Genomic DNA, 12,625 nt, shown 5'->3' with positions numbered 1-12,625 from the left:
ACCTCCTCCCTCCCCATTCTCTTCTCTACTTAACTCTGTGAATATCTCTGGGTGTTCCAGGCTGTGGAGAACACTTAGGGAACTGATCACTGGCTACATTGGTCTCTCTCCTTTTGACTGCCCCTCCTCTCCTCCTGGTAATCTCTACCTCCTTCCTCCCTCTTCTCTTCTCTATGGAACTCTGTGAACCTCTCTGAGTATTCCAGACTTGGAGAGCAAATAGGGAATTGATTACTGGCTAGACTACTCTCTCCCCTTTGGATTCCCCCTCTTGTCCTCCTGGTCACCTATATCTTCCTCCTCCCTCTTCTCTTCTCCATGAAACTCTGGGACCCGCTCTGGGTGTCCCTCACTGTAGAGAATCTTTTCAGCATTAACCTAGATGTTTTATCATCAGTGCTGTATGGATGGAGAAGAATTGAGGCTACTGTAAGAATAAGACTGAAAGCCAGAGGTAGGAGGTTTAAATCCAAAACTTGAGAACACCAGAAAACTCCTGACTCCAGGGAACATTAATCGACAAGAGCTCATCCAAAAGCCTCCATACCTACACTGAAACCAAGGTCCAACCAAGAGCCAACGAGTTTCAGAGCAAGACATACCAGGCTAATTCTCCAACAATGCAGGAACATAACCCTGAGCACGAAAATACAGGTGGCCAAAAGTCACACCAAACCCACAGACACCTCAAAACTCACTACTGGACACTTCATTGCACTCCAGGGAGAAGAGATCCAGCTGCACCACCAGAACACCAACGCAAGCTTCCCTAACCAGGAAACCTTGACAAGCCACTTGTCCAACTCTACCCACAGGGAGTAACCTCCACAATAAAGAGGAACACACAAACTTCCAGCATACAGAAAGGTCACCCCAAACACAGCAAGCTAAACAAGATGAAAAGGCAGAGAAATATTCAGCAGGTAAATGAACATGGTAAAAGCCCACCAAACAAAACAAAAGAGGAGGAGATAGGGAGCTTACCTGAAAAAGAATTCAGAATAATGATAGTAAAAATGATCCAAAATCTTGAAAACAAAATGGAGTTACAGATAAATAGTCTGGAGACAAGGATTGAGAAGATGCAAGAAAAGTTTAACAAGGACCTAGAAGAAATAAAAAAGAGTAAATCAATAATGAATAATGCAATAACTGAGATCAAAAGCACTCTGGAGGGAAGCAACAGTAGAATAACTGAGGCAGAAGATAGGATAAGTGAGGTGGAAGATAGATGGTGGAAATAAATGAAGCAGAGAGGAAAAAGAAAAAAGAATTAGAAGAAACGAGGACAACCTCAGTGACCTCTGGGACAATGTGAAATGCCCCAACATTTGAATCATAGGAGTCCCAGAAGAAGACAAAAAGAAAGGCCATGAGAAAATACTTGAGGAGATAATAGTTGAAAACTTTCCTAAAATAGGGAAGGAAATAGCCACCCAAGTCCAAGAAACCCAGAGAGTCCCAAACAGGATAAACCCAAGGCAAAATACCCCTAGACACATATTAATCAAATTAATGAAGATCAAACACAAAGAACAAATATTAAAAGCAGCAAGGGAAAAACAAACAACAATTAACCCACAAGGGGATCCCCATAAGGATAACAACTGATCTTTCAACAGAAACTCTTCAGGCCAGAAAGGAATGGCAGGACATACTTAAAGTGATGAAAGAGAAAAACCTACAACCCAGATCACTGTACCCAGCAAGGATCTCATTCAAATATGAAGGAGAAATCAAAAGCTTTACAGACAAGCAAAAGCTCAGAGGATTCAGCACCACCAAACCAGCTCTTCAACAAATGCTAAAGGATCTTCTCTAGACAGGAAACAGAGAAAAGGTTTATAATCTCGAACCCAAAACAACAAAATAAATGGCAACAGGATCATACTTATCAATAATTACCTTAAGTGTAGATGAGTTGAATGCCCCAACCAAAAGACAAAGACTGGCTGAATGGAGACAAAAACAAGACCCCTATATATGTTGTCTACAAGAGACCCACCTGAAAACAAGGGACACATACAGACTGAAAGTGAAGGGCTGGAAAAAGATATTTCACGCAAATGGAAACCAAAAGAAAGTAGGAGTAGCAATACTCATATCAGATAAAATAGACTTTGAAATAAAGGCTGTGAAAAGAAACAAAGAAGGACACTACATAATGATCAAAGGATCAATCCAAGAAGATATAACAATTATAAATATATATGCACCCAACATAGGAGCACCACAGAATGTAAGGCAAATGCTAACAAGTATGAAAGGGGAAATTACCAGTAACACAATAATAGTGGGAGACTTTAATACCTCACTCACACCTACAGATAGATCAACTAAACAGAAAATTAGCAAGGAAACACAAACTTTAAATGATATAATGGACCAGTTAGACCTAATTGATATCTATAGGACAATTCACCCTAAAACAATGAATTTTACCTTTTTCTCAAGTGCACATGGAACATTCTCCAGGATAGATCACATTCTGGGCCATAAATCTAGCCTTGGTAAATTCAAAAAAATTGAAATCATCTCAAGCATCTTTTCTGATCACAATGCGGTAAGATTAGATGTCAACTACAGGAAAAAAACTATTAAAAATACAAACATATGGAGGCTAAACAACATACTTCTGAATAACCAACAAATCACAGAAGAAATCAAAAAACAAATCAAAATATGCATAGAAATGAATCAAAATGCAAACACAACAACCCAAAACCTATGGGATTCAGTAAAATCAGTGCTAAGGTGAAGGTTCATAGCAATACAAGCCTACCTCAAGAAACAGGAGAAAAATCAAATAAATAACCTAACTCTACACCTAAAACAACTAGAAAAAGAAGAAATGAAGCACCCCAGGGTTAGGAGAAGGAAAGAAATCATAAAAATTAGGGGAGAAATAAATGCAAAAGAAACAAAGGAGATCACAGCCAAAATCAACAAAGCTAAAAGGTTGTTCTTTGAGAAGATAAATAAAATAGACAAACCATTAGCCAGACTCATCAAGAAAAAAAGGGAGAAGAATCAAATCAACAAAATTAGACATGAAAATGGAGAAATCACAACAGACAACACAGAAATACAAAGGATGATAAGAGACTACTATCAGCAACTATATGCCAATAAAATGGACAACTTGGAAGAAATGGACAAATTCTTAGAAAAGTACAACTTTCCAAAACTGAACCAGGAAGAAATAGAAAATCGTAACAGACCCATCACAAGCACAGAAATCGAAACTGTAATCAGAAATCTTCCAACAAACAAAAGCCTGGGACCAGATGGCTTCACAGCTGAATTCTACCGAAAATTGAGAGAAGAGCTGACACCTATCCTACTCAAACTCTTCCAGAAAATTGCAGAGGAAAGTAAACTTCCAAACTCATTCTATAAGGCCACCATCACCCTAATACCAAAACTAGACAAAGATGCCACAAAAAAAAACTACAGGCCAATATCACTGATGAACATAGATGCAAAAGTCCTTAGCAAAATTCTAGCAAACAGAATCCAACAACATATTAAAAAGATCATACATCATAACCAAGTGGGCTTTATTCCAGGGATACAAGGATTCTTCAATATTTGCAAATCAATGTGATACACCACATTAACAAATTGAAAGATAAAAACCATATGATTATCTCAATAGATGCAGAGAAAGCCTTTAACAAAATTCAATATCCATTTATAATAAAAACCCTCCAGAAAGCAGGAATAGAAGGAACATACTTCAATATAATAAAAGCCATATATAATAAACCCACAGCAAACATTATCCTCAATGGCGACAAATTGAAAGCATTTCCCCTAAAATCAGGAACAAGACAAGGATGCCTACTCTCACCACTACTATTCAACATAGTTTTGGAAGTTTTAGCCCCAGCAATCAGAGAAGAAAAAGAAATAAAAGGAGTCCAAATTAGAAAGAAGAAGTAAAACTCCCACTGTTTGCAGATGACATGATCTCTACATAGAAAACCCTAAAGACTCTACCAGAAAATTACTAGAGCTAATCAATGAATATAGTAAAGTTGCAGGATATAAAATTAACACACAGATATCCCTTGCATTCTTATACAGTAACAATGAGAAAACAGAATGAGAAATTAAGGAAACAATTCCATTCACCATTGCAATGAAAAGAATAAAATACTTAGGAATAAATATACCTAAAGAAACAAAAGACCTGTATATAGAAAAGTATAAAACACTGATGAAAGAAATCAAAGATGACACATATAGATGGAGAAATATACCATGTTCATGGATCAGAAGAATCAATATACTGAAAATGAGTATACTACCCAGCAATCTATAGATTCAGTGCAATCCCTATCAAGCTACCAAAAGTGTTTTTCAGAGAACTAGAACAAATAATTTCACAATTTGTATGGAAATACAAAAAACCTCAAATAGCCAAAGCAATCTTGAGAAAGAAGAATGGAACTGGAGGATTCAACCTGCTTGACTTCAGGCTATACTACAAAGCTACAGTCATCAAGACAGTATGGCACTGGCACAAAGACAGAAACATAGATCAATGGAACAAAATAGAAAGCCCAGAGATAAATCCATGCACCTATGGACACCTTATCTTTGACAAAGAAGGCAAGAATATACAGTAGAGAAAAGACAATCTCTTTAACAAGTGGTGCTGGGAAAACTGGTCAACCACTAGTAAAAGAATGAAACTAGAACACTTTCTAACACCATACACAAAAATAAACTCAAAATGGATTAAAGATCTAAATATAAGACCAGAAACTATAAAACTCCTAGAGGAAAACATAGGCAAAACACTCTGTGACATAAATCATAGCAGGATCCTCCCTCCTCCCAGAGCAATGGAAATAAAAGCAAAAATAAACAAATGGGACCTAATTAAACTTAAAAGCTTTTGCACAATGAAGGAAACCATAAGCAAGGTGAAAAGATAGCCTTCAGAATGGGAGAAAATAATAGCAAATGAAGCAACTGACAAAGAATTAACCTCAAAAATATACAAGCAACTCCTGCAGCTCAATTCCAGAAAAATACCTGACTTTATCAAAAAATGAGCCAAAGAACTAAACAGACAGTTCTCCAAAGAAGACATACAGATGGCTAACAAACACATGAAAAGATGCTCAACATCACTCATTATCAGAGAAATGCAAATCAAAACAACAATGAGGTACCATCTCACACTAGTCAGGATGGCTGCTATCAAAAAGTCTACAAACAATAACTGCTGGAGAGGGTGTGATGAAAAAGGAACCCTCTTACACTGTTGGTAGGAATGAAAATTAGTACAGCCACTATGGAGAACAGTGTGGAGATTCCTTAAAAAAACCGGAAATAGAACTGTCATATGACCCAGCAATCCCACTGCTGGGCATACACACCGAGGAAATCAGAATTGAAAGAAACATGTGTACCCCAATGTTCATTGCAGCACTGTTTACAATAGCCAGGACATGGATGCAACCTAGATGTCCATCAGCAGACGAATGGATAAGAAAGCTGTGGTACATATACACAATGGAATATTCAGTTCAGTTCAGTTCAGTTGCTCAGTCGTGTCCAACTCTTTGCGACCCCATGAACTGCAGCATGCCAGGCCTCCTTGTCCATCACCAACTCCCGGAATCCACCCAAACCCATGTCCATTGTGTCAGTGATGCCATCCAACCATCTCATCCTCTGTCATCCCCTTCTCCTCCTGCCCTCAATCTTTCCCAGCATCAGGGTCTTTTCAAATAAGTCAGCTCTCCACATCAGGTGGCCAAAGTATTGGAGTTTCAGCTTCAACATCAGTCCCTCCAATGAACACCCAGGACTGACCTCCTTTAGGATGGACTGGTTGGATCTCCTTGCAGTCCAAGGGACTCTCAAGAGTCTTCTCCAACACCACAGTTCAAAAGCATCAATTCTTTGGTGCTCAGCTTTCTTTATAGTCCAACTCTCACATCCATAATGACTACTGGAAAAAGTATAACCTTGACTAGATGGACCTTTGCTGGCAAAGCGATGTCTCTGCTCTTTAATATGCTCTCTAGGTTGGTCATAACTTTCCTTCCAAGGAACAAGTGTCTTTTAATTTCATGTAATATTACTCAGATACTAAAAAGAATGCATTTGAATCAGTTCTAATGAGGTAGATGAAACTGGAGCCTATTATACAGAGCAAAGTAAGTCAGAAAGAAAAACACCAATATACCAATTCAATACTGTATTGAATTTAGAAAGATGGTAACAATGACCCTATATGTGAGATAGTAAAAGAGTCACAGATGTACAGAACAGACTTTTGGAATCTGTGGGAGTAGGCAAGAGTGGGATGATTTGAGAGAACAGAATTGAAACAAATATATTATCATATGTGAAACAGATCACGAGTCCAGGTCCGATGCATGAGACAGGGTGCTCAGGGCTGGTGCACTGAGATGACCTTGAGGGATGGGATGGGGAGGGAGGTATGAGGGAGGTTCAGGATGGGGAACACATGTACACCCATAGCTGATTCATGTGACTATATGGCAAAAACCACCACAATATTTTAAAGTAATTAGCCTCCAATTAAAATAAATTAATTAATTAAATAAAATAATAATAAATAGTTCATTTGTGTAAGTTAAGAGTTTGGACTTTCTCTCATAGACAATGGAGAGTTATTAAAAATTAAAATGACTTTTTTTTGCTATTTTAAAATAACTTCTAATACAGGAACTTTAAAATAGTTATTTAGTGCTATTATTTTTATGCCTTACTTACTTCTCCATGAAGATATAGCAGGTAAAGCAATGGGAATATGTTCAATCTCTAAACCATTCTCAGTTATTCGGTGTAGTCGGCCTCGTAGTTTAACATTCTTTCTTATAAATTCTACTGGAATATCTGAAGAACGTGTGAATTTTGATGTCTGTTGATTTACAAGGAGAAAAGTATAATATTTTATTACTATTTTCATTTTAAAATTAAGCATGTTATATTCCCTAAACATTTCAAAGAAGACATAACCACTGAACATTTTTAATTTGGTTCTTAATTTTATATTAATATTTTTAAAAGACTTAACAGAGGTGTTTATAAGCACATTTTTAGAAACCTTTAGTCATTGTTTTACTATTTGAGACTACTATATAGAGAACATTAAACAGACTCCTCACTTTTAGAAAAGCTTACATCCTTAAAATGTGACACAATTTATCAAGAAGCAGTGAGCATACAGCTGTGCCTGGCACTACACAAATCTGGTTAAACTTACTATCTTACTGGTTAAGTTACTATCTCATTCTATAAATGTACTATCTCTTCATACAGGTACTCTGGGAGATGGAGAAGGAAATGGCAACCCACTCCAGTATTCTTGCCTGGGAAATGCCAGACACAGGAGCCTTGCAGGCTATAGTCCATGGGGTCACAAAGAGTTGGACACAATTTAGCAACTAAACAGCAACAGCAGCAACTCCTGCGAGAACCTAGCCAAAACTGAGGCCATTTAAGTTAGACTACTAATCAACAAGTTTCTTGCCCTCATTTTTCAATCTCATAGGAGAAATTGTTCCCCTCCAAAAAGGCCAACATTAGGAATTTATTTAAATACCTAACACCTTGGAGTTACTCAACATTTTATACCTGTGTCTTTCACATTAACAGTACTATAGAAACAAGCTTAATTCATAAGCATGGCTGGGTGAGAGCCTCGTAACAGGCAGAAGGATAAACTAGTAACCAACTTTCTAAGATAGTAAAGTTGGTCTAAACATTAAAAAAATTTTTTTCCAAACAAGAAAAACATTATAGCAGACAAATCCAGAATGTGGAACATTAATAATGGGATAAATGACTTGGTTATTCTAAAAAATAAATGGCTTATGGGGGAAAAAAATGAGTGGGAGTATAGACTGTTATAAAATAAATGAGACAGATATAACAAATACAATATATGGACCATTAGAATCCTGCTTTGAACAGATCACCTACTTTTTTAAAAAAAGACACCATTGAAACAATCAAAGAATTATTAATATTGTCTGGATATTAGATGATGCTAAGAGGTTATTAATTATGTTAGATGTGATAATGTTCCAGACAGACAGACACTGTGAGTCTCCTGATGCAGCATAACAGGAAGCAGCATACTCCATCACCTTCTTGTTCACACTAAATCTAAGGCGGAAACACAAATCCAGACTGTGGGAGATTCTCTAAGACTAACTCGGCCTCTTCAAAATCACAGTGTCATGAGAGACAAAAATTAAAGTGGGCGTAAAAGTCTAGACTGAAGGAGACCAAAGAGACATGACAACCAAATACAGTGCATGATCCTTGACTGAAACTTAAGACTGGGAGAAAAAACAGCTACAAAGGATATTTTCAAGAGATAAACATGAATGTTAACTGGATTTTAGAAATTACTACAAAAATGTTAAATTTATTAGATGCAAAAATATTAATGTGATTATGGAGGAAAAGTATCCTGCTCTTAGCAAGTACACTACAAAGTCTTTATGGGACTAGTTATAAAATAAATGAGTCACAGGTAGGAAGCGTACAGCATGGAGAATACAGTCAGTAATTATGCAGAATCTCTGTAGAGTGACAGACTTGTGATCATTTTGAAAAGTATAGAAATATCAAATCACTATGTTGTGTAACAGGAAGTAACATAGTGTTGTAGGTCAATTTTACTTCAAAAACAAACTCATAAAAAATCATATCAGATTTGCAGTTATGAGAGGTAGGAGATGGAGGGAGGGAGAACTTGAAAGATACAAACTTCCAGTTATAAGATAAATAAATACTAGGGGTGTAATGTACAACATGAGTAATATAATTAATAATACTGTATGTTATACATGAAAATTGTTATACATGAAAGTAAATCCTAAGAGTTCTCATCACAAGGAAAAAAATTGTTTTCTGTTTATTTAATTTTGTATCTATATGAGATGATGGAGGTTCACTGAACTTACTGTGGTAATCATTTCCTGAGGTATGTAAGTCAAATCATTATACTGGACACCTTAAACCTAGGCAGCGCTATAGGACAATTACATCTCAGCTTTAAAAAAGTGAGTTCAAGGTGTTAAAAAAAAAGAAGGAAAAAGACAAAAGTTCTGAAATCGGAGTCTGGGTGTAAAGGCAACAGTTGGAAAAAATGTAGTATGGTAACAAGGTGTAGTCAATGATAATACAAAACAATATAGAGATAAGTATAGGAAATAAATATATACAGAAGCAATATATCTATTCCAGTTCATAACATGACACTGAAATGACATCCTATGACAACAATCAGGTACATTAAAAGTACTTGTAAATCCTGAATTATCAAATACATTTCCAAAATGTCTGTTATTAAAATACTTTTTGAAAGGGCAAAAAAACACACTAAATAAGCATAAATTATTTAGTTCAAAGGGACATAACTCAATTTAAACCTAAAACCGCCACAAAAAACATTTTTGAGATATTCTTCAGCATCTAAAATGCAAATTTAGTGATTATTTATTTCAAGCATGAAGAAAAGTCATTATGGAATAACAGGTTGTGCAATTCTTTCCATAAAACCCTGTGGATGTGTTATTTTTAAACCAACATCTTAAAGTACGTTCACTGTTCTAAAATGTTATTTAAAAGCTTCTAATATGAATAACAAAATGATACCCATGTTAAGATAAAAATCATCTGAAGTGAGAGAAATTAACTGTCTAGTGCTTATCATAATGTCTTAATTTTTTAACTTACCAGTCGAACACTTCTTAGAAGTAACATTACTCCGGCCATGGCCATTACAGTGCTGATGTTCTTTAGAAAGAGATTTTATGATTAATTCTAATTATTATTCACAATACTGAAAGTACTAAATAGAAGGCAGGAAAAAAAGTCATCCCTTATACCTAACTTCTCAAATAAGGCTTATCCTTCAACTAAGGCCCACTTCTTCCAAAAAAACCAACTGCCCACCACCCATTAATCTTCCCCTTTTTCTCCCAATCTAGTACACACAGTAATTATATACATAATACTGTACTGTTTTCTATTGATTGTATTGCTTTAACCATGAGTCCCTTGAATGAATCAGTCTAATATTAATACTGTTTGTGCAAGGCCCATAGGAACTCCATAACCCTAAGTCTGCAGGTGGAATTAAAGTATTTAGTAGAAAACTTTATTACCGATACCATAAAACACAGCACTTGGGAAACAGATGAGGCAAACAGTCAGGAAAATCATAGCAATGTATTTCATTTAAACTGAAATCGATCTAAAGTTTAATTAATAAGGATCCTGCAACTCCCTCACCAACAGTGGTAATCTAACGTGCTTTCCTTCAATAAACACAACTAAGCATATAAGAGATGATTATATGTATAGTATATATATATACAAGAGTACATTCTGTGATTGTATTATTTGGAATAAAACATCCATACACTAATTTAAATACTGTGTGCTCTCCCAATCCTGATGAGGTTATTTTTTTATTTGAAATTAACCAGTGCATCTCTTCCTGCTTAATTGGAAGAACCAAGGCCTTGTCAATTAACATCCGTGTTTCTGTGTACACATATACACACATATATGTATACAATTCATTAATGTTAAACATATTTATGTTTAACATAAGTGGCAGGTACTGTTCTCAGGACTGAGCTGCAGGTGAGTGAGCTGCGGTCTCAGCATTGAGCTGCAGTCCTGGTGAGTGAAAATAGACATGGTCCTGGCACTTTGGCTGCCAAGTATTTGCAAACATAATGAGCCTACTCAACTTCTCAGCAGAATTCTCCCATCTGAAAACATTCTCTTCGTTTGGCTTCTAGCACACTTGGTTTTCCTGATATTCCTCTTCCCCTCTGTCTGTTCCCTCCGAGTCTTTGCTGATCTCCTTTTCACTCTCCAAATTCTAAATGTTAGAGACGCCCTCAGGTCTCAGTCCTAGAGCTTTTTCAGCTTTTCTGACTCGCTCGAAGTCTTCCAAGCTTTGAATACTAGAAGTTTTCTATAATAATACTAAAATACTATAAGGTTTATTTACACTTTAAATACTTAAGGTATTATGCAGCCCACTCCCAGATTCCCGTTCTGATCTCCCTTCAGGACATGACTCCTGTATCCAGTTGCCTAGAACACCTAAGCTACGTTGGGAAGTCTAATGACCACCTTCAAGTTCACACATCTCCATTAGAAGTCTAATAGGCATCTTCAATTTCACCTTGCAAAAAGCTCTGTAGATTTCCCCAACAAATCATTTATCCCAACTCCTCCATTTTAGCAATTTCCACATCATCCACGAAGCAGGCAGCCCCCTTGATTCTTTGTTACAAAGAAAGAAATCACCACCAGGGCTTAGTCACAATCTTCTCTCCCCTGGTCGCCTGCGACGCCCCGCCTTTTTCAAACTGCCCGCCCCTCCCCAACTGCTCCAATGGCCCCGCTGGCGCCCAGCGCTGGGCTGCAGCTTCCCCTCGGAGGCATCCCGGCGCCCAGCACGGTCAAGGCAGTGATGGGGTCGCGGCAGCCCCGCCAGGCCGCGCGCCCCCGCCGCCCCGCACACGCCGCCCCTACCCGGCGGCCCTCCGCCGCTGCCCGGGCCTCCCCCAGGACGCGTCTCCTTCAGCCTGGCGCTGCGCGGCCCGCGCCCACCACCGCCCGACCTGCAGTACCCGGATGAGGCGCAGGTGGTCGTCGGCCCACTGCGAGATCCGCGCCACCACGTTGGGCGCTGCTCCGTCCCGGTTGGGCGGCGGTGTGGCCGGGGTCGCGGGCTGCCCCGCCATGTTCCCGGCCTCCCAGGAGCGGGCGCCGCCTCCTCGACCGGACGACAGGGGGCGCCGCTCTCCGCGGGCGGGCGGATGGCGGGATCCAAGCTCCTGCGGCTAGAGGGGGCGCCTCGCGAGCCGACCTTCGGGTCGGGGTCTCAGCAACCAAGAAGGGGCCGGGGGCGGTCCTCCCGACCAGTTAGAAGACGTCTTTACAGTGATCCTCCAGTATTTACACGAGGTTTTCCCACAGCGCGAGAGATCTCTGTCGTTAGGGGATGCGAGCTGCAGGATTACAGGGCATGCTGATGGAAGATGATCAGTTCAACTCGCTTAACTCAGTGTAGGTAGCATGTGCCACACAAGAAAGAAAATTGAAGTAGACCATTCTTACACCTGCTCCCAAATATATTAAAATGTGTATTCCTTATATTTGAATTGTATTTTCAAGTTGTCACAGTTGCTTCCTAAGCTAAATATCAGATGCTCTAAATCTATGATTAAATGTAGGGAGCTGACATACTAAACTTACTGTGGTAATTGTTTTGCAATATAGTATGAATATATTAAAGCATTACAGTGTACACCTACAACTAAGAAATGCTGTCAATTATATATCCGTTCAAAATCAATACAGTTAATGTATTTTAAAACAAAAAAGTCACAGGACAATGCAAATTATATTTGTGTAAAAAAGTTGTGTCTGAGCCATGGAAAGTTGTGCAAGAAGTCTGTAACAGGGATGGCCCCTGGGTGGAGGGATTGTGGAAATGGGAGGGAGGTTTCACTATCTACCAGCTCTAACAGCACATTTTGCAATGACAGAAATGTTCTGTATCGCACTATCCAATTTCATAAACAGCCACATG

At 38.3% G+C, this 12,625-nt stretch overlaps 1 protein-coding gene across 3 annotated transcripts in view; it reads right to left on the bottom strand.

Moving 5' to 3' along the window:
* C1H3orf33 (chromosome 1 C3orf33 homolog) overlaps nt 1-11,813 on the bottom strand; it is a 29,378-nt gene extending 17,565 nt beyond the window's left edge. Inside the window, exons 1-4 of one of the 3 annotated variants that reach the window (XM_027542984.1) lie at nt 11,661-11,746; nt 11,210-11,310; nt 9,742-9,801; nt 6,763-6,910 (exon numbers count right to left, since the gene is read on the bottom strand). In XM_027542984.1, coding sequence (XP_027398785.1) covers nt 6,763-6,910; nt 9,742-9,786 — 193 coding nt within the window. In that variant the 5' untranslated portion in view covers nt 9,787-9,801; nt 11,210-11,310; nt 11,661-11,746. Of the gene's footprint in view, nt 1-6,762; nt 6,911-9,741; nt 9,802-11,209; nt 11,311-11,562; nt 11,587-11,660 lie in introns of those variants that run through there. The other 2 variants (XM_027542977.1, XM_027542994.1) reach the window with 2 other exon arrangements.
* Between the last annotated feature and the right edge of the window lie 812 nt (nt 11,814-12,625).

The sequence above is a fragment of the Bos indicus x Bos taurus genome, chromosome 1 (assembly GCF_003369695.1).
Source record: "Bos indicus x Bos taurus breed Angus x Brahman F1 hybrid chromosome 1, Bos_hybrid_MaternalHap_v2.0, whole genome shotgun sequence".
Lineage (NCBI taxonomy): Eukaryota > Metazoa > Chordata > Mammalia > Artiodactyla > Bovidae > Bos > Bos indicus x Bos taurus.
Note: the sequence above shows the minus strand (reverse complement) of the source record. Positions and strands in the feature narration are given on the sequence as shown.